The sequence below is a fragment of the Mytilinidion resinicola genome, assembly GCF_010093595.1.
Source record: "Mytilinidion resinicola strain CBS 304.34 unplaced genomic scaffold BDZ99scaffold_13, whole genome shotgun sequence".
Taxonomy (NCBI): Eukaryota; Fungi; Ascomycota; class Dothideomycetes; order Mytilinidiales; family Mytilinidiaceae; genus Mytilinidion; species Mytilinidion resinicola.
The window spans coordinates 973253-991302 of record NW_022985449.1 but is presented as its reverse complement, the minus strand read 5'-3'; the positions used below and the strand labels follow the sequence as shown (position 1 = coordinate 991302).

The 18050-nt window shown below is 50.5% G+C and overlaps 10 protein-coding genes across 10 annotated transcripts; 6 read left to right on the top strand and 4 right to left on the bottom strand.

Moving 5' to 3' along the window:
* Positions 1-53: 53 nt before the first annotated feature.
* Positions 54-1276, bottom strand: BDZ99DRAFT_391930 (uncharacterized protein; the record flags this gene model as incomplete). The annotated part of the gene is made up of 3 exons (XM_033715755.1): positions 54-156; positions 210-782; positions 837-1276. 3 exons carry the CDS (start codon positions 1274-1276, stop codon positions 54-56), a joined length of 1116 nt encoding a protein of 371 aa, XP_033574877.1.
* Positions 1277-2271: 995 nt separating this feature from the next.
* Positions 2272-3205, top strand: BDZ99DRAFT_522521 (uncharacterized protein; the record flags this gene model as incomplete). The annotated part of the gene is made up of 2 exons (XM_033725703.1): positions 2272-2545; positions 2595-3205. 2 exons carry the CDS (start codon positions 2272-2274, stop codon positions 3203-3205), a joined length of 885 nt encoding a protein of 294 aa, XP_033574876.1.
* Positions 3206-3588: 383 nt separating this feature from the next.
* Positions 3589-4531, bottom strand: BDZ99DRAFT_464811 (uncharacterized protein). The gene is made up of 2 exons (XM_033720411.1): positions 3757-4531; positions 3589-3664 (listed from the first exon to the last, which is right to left on the bottom strand). The coding sequence occupies exons 1-2, from the start codon at positions 4193-4195 to the stop codon at positions 3660-3662; spliced, it is 444 nt and encodes a 147-aa protein (XP_033574875.1). The 5' UTR covers positions 4196-4531; the 3' UTR covers positions 3589-3659.
* Positions 4532-5922: 1391 nt separating this feature from the next.
* On the top strand, positions 5923-6971 carry BDZ99DRAFT_68699 (uncharacterized protein). The gene has a single exon (XM_033728824.1). It carries the CDS (start codon positions 6171-6173, stop codon positions 6837-6839), a length of 669 nt encoding a protein of 222 aa, XP_033574874.1. The 5' UTR covers positions 5923-6170; the 3' UTR covers positions 6840-6971.
* Positions 6972-7603: 632 nt separating this feature from the next.
* On the top strand, positions 7604-8507 carry BDZ99DRAFT_391427 (thioredoxin-like protein; the record flags this gene model as incomplete). Its single annotated transcript, XM_033715728.1, has 3 exons — positions 7604-7763; positions 7818-7999; positions 8064-8507. 3 exons carry the CDS (start codon positions 7604-7606, stop codon positions 8505-8507), a joined length of 786 nt encoding a protein of 261 aa, XP_033574873.1.
* A 137-nt stretch (positions 8508-8644) lies between these two features.
* BDZ99DRAFT_510021 (DUF1446-domain-containing protein) lies at positions 8645-10853 on the bottom strand (the record flags this gene model as incomplete). The annotated part of the gene is made up of 6 exons (XM_033724442.1): positions 8645-9286; positions 9335-9638; positions 9685-10015; positions 10071-10132; positions 10180-10245; positions 10288-10853. The coding sequence occupies 6 exons, from the start codon at positions 10851-10853 to the stop codon at positions 8714-8716; spliced, it is 1902 nt and encodes a 633-aa protein (XP_033574872.1). The 3' UTR covers positions 8645-8713.
* A 1260-nt stretch (positions 10854-12113) lies between these two features.
* On the top strand, positions 12114-13320 carry BDZ99DRAFT_522515 (uncharacterized protein; the record flags this gene model as incomplete). The annotated part of the gene is made up of 3 exons (XM_033725702.1): positions 12114-12208; positions 12264-13244; positions 13299-13320. The coding sequence occupies 3 exons, from the start codon at positions 12114-12116 to the stop codon at positions 13318-13320; spliced, it is 1098 nt and encodes a 365-aa protein (XP_033574871.1).
* Positions 13321-14711: 1391 nt separating this feature from the next.
* Positions 14712-15382, top strand: BDZ99DRAFT_572789 (uncharacterized protein; the record flags this gene model as incomplete). The annotated part of the gene is made up of 2 exons (XM_033728236.1): positions 14712-14871; positions 14930-15382. 2 exons carry the CDS (start codon positions 14712-14714, stop codon positions 15169-15171), a joined length of 402 nt encoding a protein of 133 aa, XP_033574870.1. The 3' UTR covers positions 15172-15382.
* BDZ99DRAFT_464803 (uncharacterized protein) lies at positions 15194-15382 on the top strand (the record flags this gene model as incomplete). Its single annotated transcript, XM_033720410.1, has 1 exon — positions 15194-15382. A coding segment is annotated over one exon (178 nt), but the record flags the coding sequence as incomplete, so codon positions are not given.
* Positions 15383-16181: 799 nt separating this feature from the next.
* On the bottom strand, positions 16182-17167 carry BDZ99DRAFT_68530 (uncharacterized protein). The gene has a single exon (XM_033728823.1). The coding sequence runs from the start codon at positions 17117-17119 to the stop codon at positions 16322-16324; it is 798 nt and encodes a 265-aa protein (XP_033574868.1). The 5' UTR covers positions 17120-17167; the 3' UTR covers positions 16182-16321.
* Between the last annotated feature and the right edge of the window lie 883 nt (positions 17168-18050).

Here is an 18050-nt window from a genome sequence, read left to right as displayed (position 1 = left end):
CTCTTTCGATCTCGAACAGAGATTTCATGAGCTTGTTCCCCAACACCCCGGTATCACTGCGATGGCCACATCTGAAGTCCTTCAGGTGGCACCGGCCAGTCCCGATCCCCACACTGCCCAAAGTAGTCGCACGCGCATTGTTGCGGAGGCGGACAGCTATAACTAATCAGCAAAATGGCCAGCTCCACGTAACATCTCTCAGAACTTACTGCACCGCATCGTTTGTCATGATGTAAGCCCACAGCTTCTCCAACACCCGCCCACTAACATCATCAATCAACGTCGTATTCAGAATCCACTCCCTCATCCCCTCATACGCTTTTTTCTCTCTCCTCTGAATCGCCTCCCTCGTTACCGCAAACTGCGCACAGCACTGCGACGCGATCGTCTCCGGCACCGCTACCCCGGGGAACAGCGTTTCCCACGCGTCTGAGATCCCGCGCTCGGCGTCTTCGCGATGCACGCCGGGTCCCCATTGCACAGCGTCGTGGGTCACGGGGCGTATCTCAGCGGGGCAGGACGGGTACCAGTCGCAGCGAAGGGGGATGTAGCCAGCGGATTCGAGGGCGGGGAGGCGGAGCGAGCGAACGAGAGTGACGATGTCGCCTTCTTGGTGCCAGCTGCTGCGATGGCCGTGGACGAAGATGACGCGGGAGGGGAGGCGGTCCCAGTGGTTGATGATGAAGGTGAGGTAGACCATGGCTTCGTGGCCTTTGTTTTGGGGGATGCTGAGCTCGAGGGGTGGTGAGGGATTGTTTACGATATACGGAAACAGGGTCCAGCTGGAGGTTGTTAGTGGTTGGAGATGCTGGGGTAGGACGGTGACGCTGTCGTACTCATCTGCTAGTTCGTGCATCCAATCGATGTCGGTTGTGTTCATTGCAGCGGCTACGATGGCGCCGAGCGGCTCCTTGACGTGGTTCTCGGCTTGCTGAGTTGGGGATGCGGATGGCTTTGCTGTTGCCGTGGCTGTTGCTCTGGCTTTCGTTTTAGACGCTGTCGAGGTCTTAAAGGTGGATAACGAGGGTTGCTGGAATATAGGAGTTGACGAGACAGCTGCAGGAGAGCTCTCAACGCTAGATGCCAACGGTTCAACAACAGTAGACGTCGAATGAGCTATACTGGCAGTTACAGCAATAGGCGCGTCATGATGTACAAATGGAAGCTTCCTGTAGTCTGAAAATGGGTACAAACAAATGAAGGTGAGGACGCAGATGGCAGCATAGGCGACAATCCTCAACCTTCCGCTCAAGAACGGCCCCGTAAAAGAGCGCATGAACGCGGATAATGGAAGAACAGAACAATGAAGATTCAAGAGAGCTAAGAGAGCCAAGAGTAAGAATGTATGTACATATGAAAGTCGGAAGAAATGAGCACGCGCAAGGGGTGAGGTGCAGACGCGCGGGGACAGCAAGAGGACTTGACTTGAAACGGCCGGGCAACGTTGTAATTAAATTGGCATCGGTGTTGCCGCCAGGGCTGGAACACGGTGGTGCGACCATTGCGGCGTTGGAAGTGCTGTGCCGCACGCCTTCAAGCCCAAGTTGTCGATTATTGGCGAGGTGTTCGTGAAAGCTGAAGATTCTTAGCGCGCGGCGTCGTCCGACCTTTCTGCAATTGGGTAGCGGCTGTACCCCTGGAAGCCACAGCCAGCTGCAAAGACGGAAATTCATGACTGATCAACCTACCTGGGTATACATACGGGCAGCCTGCCGCTTCAGCTTGCTGTGCTGTGCCGCAGGAGCACCGAGTACAGTGGTCAGAACTACGTCTTCTGCTTGCTCAGCATTCCACAAGTAACGAGACGATATGCTCCAATTCGCTAATTAATTTAGCTCGACAAGACGATCAAGCCTTTCCAAACAGAGTACCATCGCCTAGACAGTTCTCCTGGCGCCATGTCTTAAGCGCGCGCCATGGCACGTGGCCGATCAGAATCCGGGTAACGGCCTCCTTCCAACAACTCGTGCAGCTGTCTAGCGGCCATTCATGCCGTCTGCGTTGCTGCGCCCTTGTCGAGACAAATATGCCTGCGTCGAATTCTGGGCGTCTATGCCTCACTGCTACTTGCCAGGTAGAGCTGCATGCTCGGATCTTGATATTCTCTGCATCTGCAGGAGGTGCTGTGCCTCACCCTGACCATCTCAACCCTAGCATGTTGGAACGCTGATGAGCTCTGCCGAGGAGGAAAACATCGTCGTAAGTTCTCAGTTCTTAGATGATTCCCTCGTCTTACATATCTGCTGCTCTGTCCCAATGTCGATGTCGATAATGTTTAAACTTGATGCTGCGTTTACCCTTTCCCTCCTCCTGCAACACTTCTTCATCGCCGCTTGCAGCGCCGGCTCGTGCTTTGCCTTTGACGGCCTCGAATATCCTGATAACCAGGTCTGTCCAGGCTCATCAGCATGCTGCGGGTATAACGCAACCTGCCTTCCAAATCGCCTCTGCCACAACAATGGAGATCCAGAGACAACGCTGATCCGGGGACCATGCGCTGTAGATCCGTGGGATAACAGGGTGTGCTCCCAGATATGCCTGTACAGTGAGTTCGACAGAGACATTCTTGATCTTCACACATGCTGACGGTATAGACGAGTCTGATAACGGGAACTTCTTCCCACGTGTCTTCGTGTGTCAAGATGGAAGTCTGTGCTGCGACAACGACCGACAGTGCTGCCAGAATAACCGTGGAGTATTCCTGGACGATAATGGAAATATCCTTACTGCGAGCCCTACAAGTCGTACGAGCACCGCGCAGTTAACCACGTCTTCTCGCACTACGTCGTCATTCGTTACTTCAATATCAACTCAACAGGCTTCCACAACGCCTTCCTCGGTCCTAACATCCCAAAACCCAACAAGCCCCTCAAGCCCAGGTTCGCATGGATTATCCACCGAATCCAAAGTCGGTCTCGGAGTCGGCGTTCCCTTCGGCATCGCAGCCCTCATAGGACTCGGAGCGATAGCCTACTTTATACGACGACGGGGGCAAGCGAGATCTGTCTCTGACCGGGTCGAGCTAGTATCATCAGCACGGCCGTATAGAGTTGACCAACACGCGTCGGAGGCAGAATATATGGGCATAGGTGCCGATCTGCCTCACAAGCCTAGGGACGAGAACAAAGACAGGCGCGAGACAGTACGTTACGAGATGCCGGCTGGGTTTGCCTCGCCGAGGGAATTACCATCATCTTTTAAGTGACGCAGCCGGTGGCGGGTTTCTTGAGAAAGAAGTCAGAGTTGAAACGCGTAGGGCCCAATCGCCTATTAGGGGAACACAAGCCCCTAGGCCTACTTATACACCACTTGCAAATCTACCGTGCCTAGACGATTATCTCCTAAACCCTTCCGCGCGCAGCGCTTATTATATTTAGCTCGATGGAAAGCTTACATCGAACACATGTAAAATATTAATATACAAGAAGTGAGAGAGGCTATGATTACTATTGACCGGAGATTGCGGATGCTCTCATGGTAAGAGATGAGACATGGCTCTGAGCTTTCCGTGTCAGCCAATCTTCAGAGCATCAACAGCTGTGATGGTGGAAATGAGACTCCAAAGACTCTACTTAGAGTGCTCGCGGTCTCCTGAAAGCTTTTGCTGGTCCTGATCATGATGGATTGGCTCGCTCTCCAACTGCACGAGGCGGACGTTCTCATCCTTGACCCCAACGAAACACTTCAGCTTACAGTCTTTTGCAACCTCAAGATTGACCATGAACGTGGGTCCCAAAACGGGAGGGCTGTACATACCGAGCTTCAACTTCCTCCGCTGGTCCCACACAGACTTCGAAAACCACTCTGCAATCCATTTCATGGGAACTGCGCGCCAGATTTCACGGGTATTCACCGGATACGTAGACTTAACTCTCCACCAGGCGCAGCCTTTCGTAGGGCGCAAGGGTTCGAACGTCACTCCGGGGAGCAGGGCAAACTTGCTCTCCTCAGACGTCGTCTCTTCGTCATCGCGAAATTGCGCCTTGAATCTAGTTGCCAGGGGTCCGTCGTGTAATCGGCATCCCATTGAGAGGCCCAACGGATTGATTTGATGCCCGAATGCCCATTGCTCCCACGAGAAGCCTAACTCGCATTTCTGGTCGCCTCGCTGATGTAGTGGCTCGTCAGCCTCGACGCCGCGGAAGAACATCCAGTATGCATGGCTGATCTCGTGAACTATCGTCGTGGCGAACATGAAATGAAATCGGTACCTTGCGGATAGCGACGCGTGTTCGAAGTCTTCGATCACGAAATTGAGGTATTAGCGGTTAAGAACAACGACTGGGAACTCTTGTGGATAGCGCTGCTGTGGATCCTTCTTATTGCGGAACAGCCTCTCCCAGACGCTGATATCAGCGTTCTGTTTCGCAGGCCAGTCATCGGGGTGGATATGCCACTCAAGCTTTCCTCGATCTGAGACGGTCCACGCGTAGGTTGTTCTCGTATCGAGCAATCGGCTTTCGTACCCTGGGGGAGCGAACGTCAAAGCCAGGTTTTTCGCAAGAATGTCGAAGTTCTTTTTGACTTTGCCAATACCTCTGCATGTGTTTTCGTCGGGTGAGGTCTCAAGGTACACCATGCCGTCCTGGCCTCGTTTCTTCATTATGCCCCAAGTAAGGTGTGACCACCAAGGCAAAAGGCAATCTGTCGTGATGAGCATTGTGGCTAGCTGAAGTGCTGGCTCGAGTCTTCCGTAATCTTTAGATGTAACTTGACCCCTTATCCACCGATTGTGTCCAAAGAGGGGATGAATATGATCAGGAAGGTCAGGCTCGTCTAATCCTTCGCTTCCAATGGCTCCGTTTTCTAGCAACTCCCTTTGATGAGAAGTGTAAAGTTCTTCTGCGATGTCTTGGGTAGAGAACATGAAGTCTGTAGTGGGCCCTCCTGTAGTACTTCGTAGTTTGGAAAATGTGCAAGACAAGCCGGTCAGTCTCGATTGCGGTCTTCGAAAAATGAAGTGCTGTGGGGTTTTACTCACCCGCGACTAATATATATTAGGGGAGTCGGGGAATCGAGTCAAAGGCATCGTCAAGTTACGACACTCTTACCGTGAATTACATTGTAGCCCCTGAACGGCCTTTGTTCAGCTTCGGATCTCGATCAGTGGCCAAAGCTCCGGTATGATGATCCATGTTACGGATGCTCATGTATGAAGTTGGGAGAGGACGGAGTAATTGGCAGTAGGTTTCCTGACGTTCAGTAGTACGTGCGCATTTCAACAAAAAGGTGTTAAGTTTGTAACAACATTTGAAGTCTGATTTGTACGCAGCGATCTGTCGGCAAATATTCTAGCAAAGATATATGTATGTCAGCATCTCTATCCTGCCTTGGGGCAATATCGCCATGTAGCTTACCTATCTATATACAGCAATGGAGCTTGTCCAATATGAGCCGCTTATACTGCATGTGAAGCTCATTACCCTCTACACCATTCACTCGTACAATTTGCCAGTCACCTTCGTGACAGTAATTTTCTCGTGTGCGTTGAGTGAATATAGACATGTGCACCTACACTTTCACTGTAGTTAGTACAGCTATGGCTCATATAAATTCTCCACCGTGCAATGGTAGCCTTTCCTGGTCATTCCCACCACACCCTATCACTTTTTCACAACCACTTTATCGTCTCCACCACTGCCTCAATGTCTCCAACACCCTTTACTCCCCTTAGCCAAACAGAAGGCATCGAAGCATTATTGCATATGCTACGCCTTCAACCGAATCTGGAACTCCAGTAAGCGTATCTCAAGCCAAACTCCTCAAATGCACTCAGATTAACCTTAGTCTTCTAATTTAGGATTCCATTCGATGTCGTGTTCGTATCTATAGACATTGAGAGCGCGAATTGGCTGCCCAAGCGCCATGCAAAGCATGGTTGCATCACCGAAATCGGCGTTGCAGTTGTCGACACACGAGATACAGACCTAGGTCCGGGTGGATCGAACTGGCTCTAATCTATCACTGCTAAGCACTACCAGGCTCGAGAGACGGCCGGCCTTAGTACACGAAAGCTGGATAGACATGGGTCTCGGCTGTGGGCGGGGGACAAGTTCGAATTTGGACGTTGAATCCAGGTTCCCAAGAACGACCTTAAGGATACTATCGTCAACGATCTCCGAATCCCTGACGAGGGCCATTCAGGAGAGGATGGAGAGGAGTCGTCGTCGATGAAATTCCCCTGCACTAGGTATCGTGACGTTGTGCTGGTAACCCATGCGTGGGAGAACGAAGATGCGTATCTTCGTGAGCAGCTAGACTTCTCCTATACCGAAGTAGGTACAATCGCTGGTATCCTGGACACCCAAATCTTGGAGCGATTTGGTCCAAGGCTTGGACTCCTGACCTTGCTGGGCAAGTATGAAATCACATCACTGCATCGCCACAATGGTGGCAACGACAGCGTATATATACTTGCGGTACTCGTCGCTCGAGGCATTAGCTGTCATCTCGCGAGAACTGGACAGTCCACAGGCGAGCATCATGGTGGTGCAGAAGAAGGCTTGCTCTTGTTGAAGGGAAAATTCGCAGCTATGATCGGTCGTTGCGACCACTGCCAACGCCACGGTCATCGCATCTCGCAGTGCGCGAAATGGCTCCTCACAGAATATGGAAAAGCGGTCACGATGAAGCAGAAGATGGGCGATAAGGTGTTCCTTATCAAAGCCGAAGATGTTGCGTTGCTTAGAGGACGGCTGGGCAGAAAAACCCCTACGAATCACCCCAAACAGGCTCCAAACCGCTTACTGGCTGATCCGGAGGATGAATTGCAATTCCCCAGCTTGAGGGCTTCAAGCGACACTAACACTTCGTCGCGATCTCTGGAGTCGAACTCTTAAACAGAGAAGGCTGACAAACAAGCACGGGACCGAGTGTTCACGGGTGGTCTGCTAGGGCCACAAAACCTGGCGAGCAAGTCTGTGAGGAGCCTGGCGTTTCTGAGAAGGGGTCTGGGGCAGGAAAGGACGTAAGAAGCAGACATATGTGCCTCTTCGCCTCTGGTGAAGTGAGGTTGAACGGAGTAGTGTATTTCAGGAAGGCCCGGCCTAGAAATGCATGGAATTGATAAGTAATATACTAGACGGACTGAGGCAAAGATTGGGTTATTTGAAAGGGGTTTGGCTCTGATTGAAATAAATACTATGTTCTTGAAAACGATGCACCATGAGACTGAGGATGAGAAAACTGTGATGAATGAGAGGAAGAAACCGATATCTTAGAACAGAGAAAGAGAAATGAAGAGCAAGGGCTTTGCAAACTAATGTATTTTCCAAGGCTCTTCTCGTTGAACACATACCCTTGTATGAGCAGACGTAAACCTTCCACAATTGGTCGTCGTAGGTTCATGTGAGCTTTCCAATCACTGTCATGGTTGGTTCTGTACGCAATTGGCTGTGAACGATATCGTGACAGGCAGATGAAGGCCCCGATTTCTGCGTAGACAAGAAAGAGAGTGTAGGTAGGAGTTAGCTTAGGGGCGTTCACGATGGCCGTTGTCGGGCGGCCTGTGCGTGGATGACGTGATTCTAACATTTCAAACCTCCAAAACCTATAGGCTTTGCTTTGCCACTTCTAACGAGATTCAACATACAAAACCGCGACAATGGCTTCATTTCTCCCCCGTGCAGCTCCTCGAGCCTTTAGACCGACCTTTCGCATATTTGCGCGGCCGCAGTTCAACGTCCAGCGCCCCTCTGCGCCCCTCTTCCGCCGCTATCTTTCTACGCCTACCGAGCAACCGCGTCTGCGACTTGGTTCAACAGGTTCATAAACCAGCTCACGATAGATGTAATAGGGATAATAACTAACAGCTTCAGCTCCCGACTTCACGGCCAAAACCACCCACGGAGACATCAACTTCCACAACTTCATCGGCAACAGCTGGGCCATTCTCTTTTCACATCCCGCGGACTTCACCCCCGTATGCACAACTGAACTGGGCGCGTTTGCGAAGCTGAAAGATGAATTTGAGAAGCGAGGCGTCAAGATGATTGGACTAGTAGGTCAACAGAGCTTGCACGATTCCCGATTCTAGTCGTGGAGGCTAATATATGGGACTCCAGAGTGCCAATGATCTTGGATCCCATGACCAGTGGGTTGACGACATCAACGAGGTCTGCCAAACAAACGTCCAATTCCCCATCATAGCCGACGCCGATCGCAAAGTTGCCTTCCTTTACGATATGATCAACCAGGATGATCTGGACAACATTGCCGAGAAGGGTATTGCGTTCACGATTCGATCGGTCTTCATAATCGACCCGAACAAGAAGATCAGGTTGACGATGATGTATCCCGCTTCCACGGGACGAAACACTTCGGAGGTTTTGAGGGTTATCGATTCGCTGCAGACAGGAGACAAGAAGGGCATCGCGACCCCAATCAACTGGCAAGCTGGCGAGGACGTGATCGTACCTCCATCTGTGTCAACAGCAGATGCGAGGAAGAAGTTCGGAGAAGTTAGGGAAGTCAAGCCCTATCTACGGTATACCAACATCGGGAAATAGGTAGGGATCTCCAACAAGCGATATAGATCGAAGGTGAGCCCTCAAGGTTTCACCACTACAGTAGAAAAATCTTGCCAATAAGGGACTTTCGCAATTTGCTGGTTTCGTCAGGCGAGATGTAATAGTTTTGCGCCGTGGGGCAATTGGACTCCAGATTGAAACGCTATACTTCACTAACAAATGCTAATATGACAAAACGCTACGACCTACACTCTCCCGCGGTCAAGAAACCTTTTGGGGATATCAACCGTTTTAGCCCTCAGATACTCCATACAGTTCTTCCCCAAAGTGTCATACGTCGAGCACGCGTTGTACCCTCTGTCTAGATGATCGTGCAATAGGAAATGGACGGCGCGGATGTTTGGCATCTCGAACCGATCAATAGGCTTCTTCTTATACTCCTCAGGACCCAGCAACTCGATGATCTTTTCAATCGTCAATATCGACCGCAGCCAGTCCCACTCGTCATCATGGCGGACGAAGAAGCCATTGTTGCAATCCGACGCTTTGTCTCCACCGCGACCTAGCACGACGTACCCCAAGGGCGCTCGCACCGTCTCTCCAAAAGCCGAGAGGTCCACAGGGTCCTTGGTCTCGTATGATGGTTGTTTCCTGACGAAGGGTTCTGTCTTCACTGGAGCGTCAATTGGAATGATCTTTTTGTCGCCGAATAGGAGGTGGACTCGGTGATTGATTTCTGACTGTGGGAACAGGGTGACCCAATACTCGTAGTAGGGCTTGCCCTCAGCTTGTCGCATGTCGTTGCCCAAAGATGCGCCCTAAGATTTTTTTTAGCGAGATCAGCTGATTTAACAGATGCTACGTACCGGAACACTCTCAAGGAACGTCACCATTGACAGTCTGAAAAAGCCCTGTGGGTTGTCCATTCGGAGGAGTTCCCGGTTCTTTGCCTGGGCAAAGACTCTGAAGTCGACAGTAGCCAGATCCTGATTTCGAGCATCGATTGGAGAAGATCCGTTGGCATGGAACTTAAGCATTGAGAATTCTTTGATGCGTTGCTCGCCTAGAGATTCCCGGATCTGGTCCTCGGTCCACTTACACTTCTCTTCGATGTCTAGACCTACCATGTAGATGTGGTATTCCGCTTGCCACCCAGCAGGAGCTGTGATTCTAAAATCCTTTAGTATGGTTCTCTCATATGGGATGCTTTACGTACCCAATCTTCGTGGTGGGAGGCGGAGGAAGCCCTTTCACGCCACTTATTTTAACGCGATCTTCGCCAACCTGTTCCATCTTGATATTGGAAATCTCGGCTACAACATCAGAGCCGTAGTACAGCGGTCCTTGAATTTCATACAGCAATTGCGATGTCACAGAACCTACTGTGATGCAGCCTCCTGTGTTCTCTTCCTTGGTCAAGATGCACTCGCCCTTGTGGTCGACTTCAGCGATTGGGAATCCGACATTCAGGTACTTCTTTGCCTTGAGCAGGTCTTTGAAACCCGAATAGTACCCACCGCAAACGTAAGAAGCGCACTCGATCAGATCTACGATGCCAATCAGCTATTCGCGTCAGCAGTCGAACAATTTGGAGTTACTTACGTCCGACGATGAGGGAACCTGCGAGTTCATCATGCTGGTCAGGCCTCCAGTCGTGCCACCATCTATCGAATGTCAATACTGCTTCAGATTATATGGGAACGCCACCTACGCTGCCGCACCGATCGCAGGAGCCGCATCAGAAACACGACCACAGATGACGATATCCGCGCCCTGCCTCAGCGCCTCCGCAATCCCAAGCCCTCCCAGATATGCCTACGCGCACAGCGGATCCAGCCCTAGTTCCTCTAATGCCTTGCCATGCATCAGACTCTCAAACTTCTCCCCTTTCGCAATAAGCTTATTCACGGCCTCCGTAACGTCATCCCCCTCGACCCACGCTACCTTCATCGGATGCCCCGCCTCATCGCACATCTTCTTCACATACTTTGCCAAAATTTCCGTATCGCTCGCCCCCGCATTAACAGCTAGTTTCGTCCCGTTCTTCGCAAGATACGGGATAGCAGGCCTGAAGCAGTCGATGAAATTCTCGGCGAACATGGCACCCGCCACGCTCTCGTCCACATTCCAGGCTTTGTGGTGGCCGGTGCCTGTGGTGCCGAATGCGGCGCTCACGATGCCGGATTTCTGGGCGGCGGCTTTCTGCTGGTTAGCGGCTTTGCCGGCGCCGTGGATGGTCATGGTCATTTCGGAGAGCCAGTCGCCCATGATGAGGTCGACGTCGGGGTTTTTGGCGAGCTGGGTGATGGCGAAGACGCGGTCGGAGAAGCCGCCTGAGGCGCCGCCGATGCGGATGGGACGTTTGATACTGGAGATGGGGGACATGGTGATGGAAATTGGTATATTGAAGATATTGAGAGGGAAGGGATAAATGCAGCCAACTACCCAAGAAAGCGTCCAAGGTGGATATATATACCCTCCACCATACTCCCCAAGAAAAGGCTACCGGAACAGCAGCCCTGAACCTCCATGCTTCGGAAAAAGACACTCGTGGGTATGGAGAAGAGGAAGCAGAGAAAGAGATAGGTCGCGAGACGCAGCCTATCACGGATGCGAGCTGGGCATCCCCAAAACGTGGTGAGCGCGATCTAGCAGCTCAGGAGGGACGGTGAGTGGTGCTTGGTATCAGAAATATTTGGACTGCAGACATGCCGTTTTCCCGTCGCCCCGCATGGTGTTCTTAGAGGTTTGCGGGGTACATGTGGTGGAGACGCGTTGCTGAGAGGGGAAAGGGGGCAGGGGATGCTCGGGGCTGACCCCGGCACGTGATGAGGAGGATGAACGTCGACGAGGCTCGGTCTTACTTCGTATGCTTTGCTGTAAAAAGGTACGTTTCTCCTGAGTCTGATGCCTTTGATCTATATCTCTTCTTCTTTACCAATTTCTCCCGCAAAGTCATCCATTGGATTGCCGCCACAATCACTCCACATGGACGTTCCACAGTTCTCTTGTGAAACCAGTGGACGGGTGACTTTGAACATGCTCCGACTCGGCCCTCTGACCCATTTTTGCAATATGCAGTAGTTTTCGCCGCTGCTCTCTTACGCTGGCATATCTCGAAATGCTGTGAAGGGCCTCTCTTGGCTTTACAGTCAATCATTAGATTGAGTCGCTTAAACAGAATTCTGCGCAGTTGACTCTCTTCTGCAACGATTTTTGGAGCATGGAATTTTCGACAACGAGCCAAAAACTGTCTTGCTACACGCACAGATGGCTGAGCCTGTTCCCATCTTTTCCGTCTTCGATTCTAGTCACGTGGGTAGCACGCGGGAGGTCTGAGTCAGAGCGGCGTTGCACACCCCGCTCGTCCATTTCTTTCACAGCACAGCCTCGGAGATGACTCAGGGCCTTGTTTTTTACTTGGCTTGGCACTTGTAGTACATGCCCCGCTTAATGCTCTTACTATAATAAATGCGTGCCTTGGTGCCTTCCTCAAGTTCTATCATCTTCAATCCTACTGCATTTTGTACCCACTCCCCCTCAAGCGCCCTTACTTCGAAACAGCACATCTACCCCATCATCAATTGCAAAAGCATGACTGCCACAACTGCATCCAGTTCCAGCACGACCGCGTCCGGTTCCAGCATGACTTCACCAACTTCCAACTACAGCTGCAACACCTGCTCAACGACATTCGACTCAAGTGAGACGCAGCGCTCACATATGCGAGAAGATTGGCAGTACGTACTAGTAGACACATGCCCTGTATACATCAGGCTGCTGACTACCGAGTAGCCTACACAACCTAAGACTCCGCATGTCTTCGCTCCCTGCCATCCCTCGTTCGCAATTCCAGGACAAGGCCGAAATAGTAACATCCCCTCCCAACTTGACATGTCCGACCTGCAACCACAAGTGCGAAACTTCCGTCGCATATGAACAGCATGTGGAACGGCATGCTAGGGGGAACGGCCCCGAAGCTTCCCCTCCCTCACCCGAAAACGACGACGACGAAGACGAGGAAGAGCTAAAAAAGCTAGATCTATCGCAGTGTCTCTTCTGCAGCCTCCAGTCAACGACCTTAGAAACGAACCTCGACCACATGCTCGCCCAACACGGGCTTTTCATCCCCGAACCAGAAAGTTTGACCGATATAGAAATATTCCTCGGCTATCTCGCCGCGATCGTCCGCCATTACCATGAATGCCTGTACTGCGGTGTCCAGAAAGGATCCGTCGAGGGCGTTCAGAGGCATATGAAGGACAAAGGCCACTGCATGATCAAGCTAGATGCCGGATCTGAGCTCCTGGACTTCTGGGACTCCCCGCCGGACGTCGATGAGGGAGGGGACGAGGAAGGTGGCGAGAAAGGCAAGGGGTGGGAAGCGGTGCGGGTGTCAGATACGGAGCTGCGGCTCGCTTCCGGCACAATCGTGGAGTCCAGATCGAGGAGCGCACACAGCCGTCATAATCTCACCAAGACTCGGACCGGCGCCAAGAAAGCACGAATGAAGGCCATCGCGGACGCCGCCGAAAGCGGCGAGCCACAGACGTCCACAGCCAATGCTAGACCGAGTAGGGATACTCGCGTCGCAGTTCGCGGAGAGATGGGCTTGGTCGGCGTGACAGAGCAGCAAAGGAGAGCGCTCATGGTGGTCGAGAAGAAGATGAAAAAGCGCGAGACCCTTTCGCGGGCGGCGGAGAGATGGTCGAAGGAGAAGGTTGAGAATAAGAAAAAGTACCTCAAAGTATGCATAAGCCGCAGCGGTGTTCATAGGTGCGTATCCCGTGAAGCATATTTTTGTGGTATGATTTGCTAATGTTGGTATAGCCTGGCGTTCATGGTCCAATGAATGGGTGGTTCGGGCAGTGACGAAGGCGGAGGAACAGGCTCGATACATGCCGAGTTGGTTGATGTACTTGAATCCAAGTAAATCCCACGCACGAAGAAACTTATGGCTTTGGTATTCACTGTGCATCGTTCTGATTGCCGTCATTCTCATCGACTCCCGTCCATGAGAGCTTCCACAGCCAAAACCAAAATGTGTCATGACCAGAAACTCCTACCATGCCCAAGGGCGTCATGCGACCTATCCAGTCGTGCGTGATAGAATCATGAACGTATCGCTTCGTCAGGGAAATAAAGCCAGTTTTGATATGAATATACCCGTCCAGAAAGAACTTGTCGTTGAAATCCACAGCGTGGGAAGAACGTAGGTGTAGATACGTTTTATTACTCGTTACTGAAGCTTGGAATTGTACTTTGAAAGGTTGATCAATCATGAATGCTAACCTCCGAGACAGATTCAAGGATGCCACGCAAATATATCCTCCCCACTTTCCCTCCTCAACGAATTCCTCGGTAGTCATTCTGGGTAGGTGGCAGGAAATGAAGCGCTCCCCGGCTGGGCTCCTAGTCGAAAATGGCCAAGGTACGTCCATGAAGTCTAGGAACGCGATATTTGTAGGATTTGGAAGTGCCACAAAGGTTTCAGGGCAGGGTGATTCGGGAGGAATATGCTTTGCGTATTGATTCGGTCAGCCGAGAGAGGCAAGGCATTTTCTAGCTCGACGGCAAACGCTGCGATTATCTTGAACGACAGGCCCGCCGAATCTTGAAGGGCACGACGTTCATATGAGCTATCTCGCTCGATAATGTCCGGTAAACGATAAGAGATTGACCCCTATTAGCCTCATCGGCCCCAACCCCCAACATTGAAACAAGCATAATTGCGGATCTTGGAGGCAAATCCCTGCGCAATAGTTAGCCCATAACTATATAGAAGATTTAAAATGACGCTATCGCTAAAGACAAAACGTTATGTAGAAACTGAAAATCTCACCTACCCTCTCTTTGGTCCATTGATGGCGCAGATCGCTACCTGAAGAAAATACCAACGCGCGATTTTGGGAATCCTCTGGGATCACGCACCCAGCTAAAGCGTCCACTCGAACCTTGTAAAGTAGACTACTCGTAGACTTCAACGAAACATGACCGTATGACGCAAAAAAGAGGACCACACATACTTCTTGTGAACAAGTGTCAGGTCACCGCCTCACAGCCTCACCTAAATTCGACAGGCGAAAATTCTAGTATGGTGAAGAATCAAGTGAGCACCTGCGCGCCTATATATTTCAATCAGCTCCCGCTCCGCTACCAAAGCTATCAGACTCAGTGTCATTTCTTTCCAAGTGATCGAGAAACCATTCTAATTCTTTTTATCTATCTACTACAATTAGCACCATGCATTTCTCAGCTTGTAGCATGTTTGCTACCGTGGTAGTCGCTGCGGCTATGCTGGTCCCTTCTGCTATTGCCAACCCACTTTCTATCGAGAAACGAGATGGCTCCCTTAAGAAACGAGATGGCTCCCTTAAGAAACGAGATGGCTGCTATGATGCTAGTGAGTCAACATAAACTCTCTTCCAATCAATAAGCAGGGCTGATACTCTTATGTATAGACGACAGTATTGGCAACTATTGCAGATACTTTTCCAAAAATGTTTGGAACAAAGCAGCCACATTGTATTGCACTTCCTTTGCTTATGGATTCACGGGGCCGAAGGGAAAATCTCTCACGACATACGTGAAGGGGATGATGGAGCCGGAGGCCATCAAACCTTTTTTGGTAAGCTATCCCTCAATGTCCTTACAATCCAAGCATGGAAACAAGAACTATGTGACCACTGCTCACCATACGTAAAGGGAATTGGCGTATTGACTCGGATGATACCTATGTTACGCAGGCGAATTGCAATGATTGGATGTCGAAGATATACACAAGCTGTGGAGGACACGGCGGCTGGATCAACACAACTCAGGTTGCAGCACTACAACCTAGGATCAACAACTCATATGCCAGAAAGCTACTCTCCGAACATCAGCTGTAGAGAACCCAGCTGAAATCTCAGCTGTAGAGAACCGAGCTGAAGCCTCAGCTGTGCAGGGCTCATCTGAACTTACTAGCGCGCCACCCTGGGGGTGGCCCCCTTCCTTCCCCTAGTATATATACAACTAGCTAGACGTCTATAGAAATCAGAGTTCACATCAATTTCAACCTGAGTACACAGATTGGAGCACGGTATGTGTTCTGAGCGGTCTCATGATATCATCAACTAAGAATCAACACTAGGCATTTGGTGGATGTATTCGCGAGGATCAGTGATTCGTAAGGATCAGTGAGGCGAGGATACCAAAACGGAGTAGAATAGCAAGACTAGTCAATTTGTGAAAGGGTGAGGGTGCTTAGGCTTGGCAAGAGAACTAAAGATGGAAACGCGTCTGTACAGCTAGCTACGCCTCGAAAGGATTAAGACTTGGAGTCTGAACATATCATATGTAAACATTGACATCAAGCCCGATGCTTCAACGTAACATGAAAGCAGAGATAGGTGACGGAGATGGAATCGTAGAGATCGTGCGGTTGTTCATGACGGAGCCGTATGAAAAGACTAGCAAGACCAATAGTGAAGCCCGTTGTGGATGAGGCTTATTGTGGATGAAATGATAAAGTTTGACAGATGGAATGTTGAGGTATCGACGTGGAGGCAGAGAAGAGGACGCGATTACCATATACGATAGGTGATAGACCGAGCTAAATTCAAGACTCCAATTGCCCCTAAGTCGTCTGTTGTATGCTGAAGCATGTTCCGGCGCTCAATATCTCTTTCGACATCCTTCATCCGGTGTGGTAGGCGTGGAGGAGGAACACTACCAAGTTAGGCCGGATTGTCTAATTCGAACGTGGTATAGAGCCCTCAAAGTTCTCCAACGTGTGAAGAATGAAGCATCTTGCTGATGGAAACTTGCAATGAAATATGCAAATTGAAGATTGCTGTCGACCTTTCCTCCCTTCAGGCCATCCACGAGACTTTATACATCCAGAAGAAGGACAGTTCATTAGGGTTTCCAAAGGCTACTCCAGCCATGCCGAAGGGTGTCATTCGCCCACAAAACCCTCCTCTTCTAGAAGTGGTTACATATTGTTTAGTAAGACCAAAGAAGCCTGTGCCGGGATAGATTCTTCCATCTAACCAGAATTCGTCGATATCATCTTGAGTGTGGGAAGATACTAGTTGTAAAGAACCATCATCATTTCCTGACACGTCAAATTGTATCTTGAATAGATGATACATAGCCGGGGCCCTTTGCGCGCCCTGAGGGTCTAAAGGTATGGTATAGACAAATCCTGCCCATTTCCCATCTTCAATGAACCTCTTGGTGGCCATCATTGGTAAATGACTGGAAATGAGATCTGGTACATTCCCGGGAGTAAATGGCGAGGGTATATCCATGAAAGCTGAGAGTGGTATAGCAGCGTGATCCAGAAGCGAGAAATCCCGAGGTGAGGGTGGGCTTGGAGGGAATGCGGATAGTGTTGCGAATTCTACAGCAACCGCTGCGACTACTTTCAGCAGTAGACTCGCTGACACCACGGGGAAATGACGCTGGCCTGGCTCATAAGAAGTCGCTAGTTCTGTGAGCTCGTGCAGTAAGGAAATAACCCAGCCTGCTGATTTGATATTATGGGCTTCTTTGTCGCGAATTTCTAGAAGTCTTCTCGTAGGCGGGGCGATCTTGTCAAGGGTCGAAAGCACGGACATGGTAATGCAGAATTGAAAGGGATAATAGCAAGCCACAGGCCACTCCATATCGTGGTAAACCAAATCCAGCGTATTTTCATCGTGCAGAGGATCTAACGTACGTCAATGTCAAAGCACGAAGCAGTTTACCCTTGTGACTTCGCTGGAAGACCGAAAAAAACGTACAATGTCTCGCGGCTAATGAAGGGCCCCATTTCAATATCCGCTCAATACGGCCTTGATGCAAATTCGATTCAACTTTTTGCACGATTTGACCGTCTGAAGGTTTGGTCTCGTCAATGAAGTCATTAAATTCTGATGATCTCGTTGCTGCAAGTGCAAACTTCTTCCAGAGCTGGAGTTCTGAATGATTATTGAGGAATGCAGAATAGTTCCACTTCCTTCCTGTCAGATTCACTTGATGTTCGATGATGTTTCTGAAAGTCGTCCAGTGATTGCAGATACTGTGTATGTAACGAGAGACTTGCAGCAGGGTAAGTGTAGATTCACAAGGGCCCAGAGATGCGATGTGCTGTATTATCTCCACTGGGAGCTCGTCCAGCTTGAGCAGGCGCTGTGGCGCCTTTCGAGAAGGCTGGTAGGTGGAAACGTTCCGAGAGCTTCGAAGCCTCATGTTCCGAGATGGCAGTGAGGGTGATGTTGAGGAAGAAGGCTGGACACTTCGCGACATGAGTCGTGGTGATGGAACGGCTTACATAATCAGGCGCTTAAGTTTCTTTCTCTAACGTAATCCACAAGTTAGTGGCCCGCACAAGCTAGTGGCCCACCCAACTCAACACGCGACGCGTCGTCCAACAACCACCCCAATGGCAGCACCACAACAACAAGAAGCCATCTTTCAAGAAGGCAGAGTTATTCTAGGCGTTCAAGCCTACAAGACCGGCCAAATTACATCCTTCCGAGGCGTTGAGAAACTATACGATGTGCCCAGAAAGACGGTTACGCGTCGCGCCCGTGGTATTCCTCCACAACGCGGTGC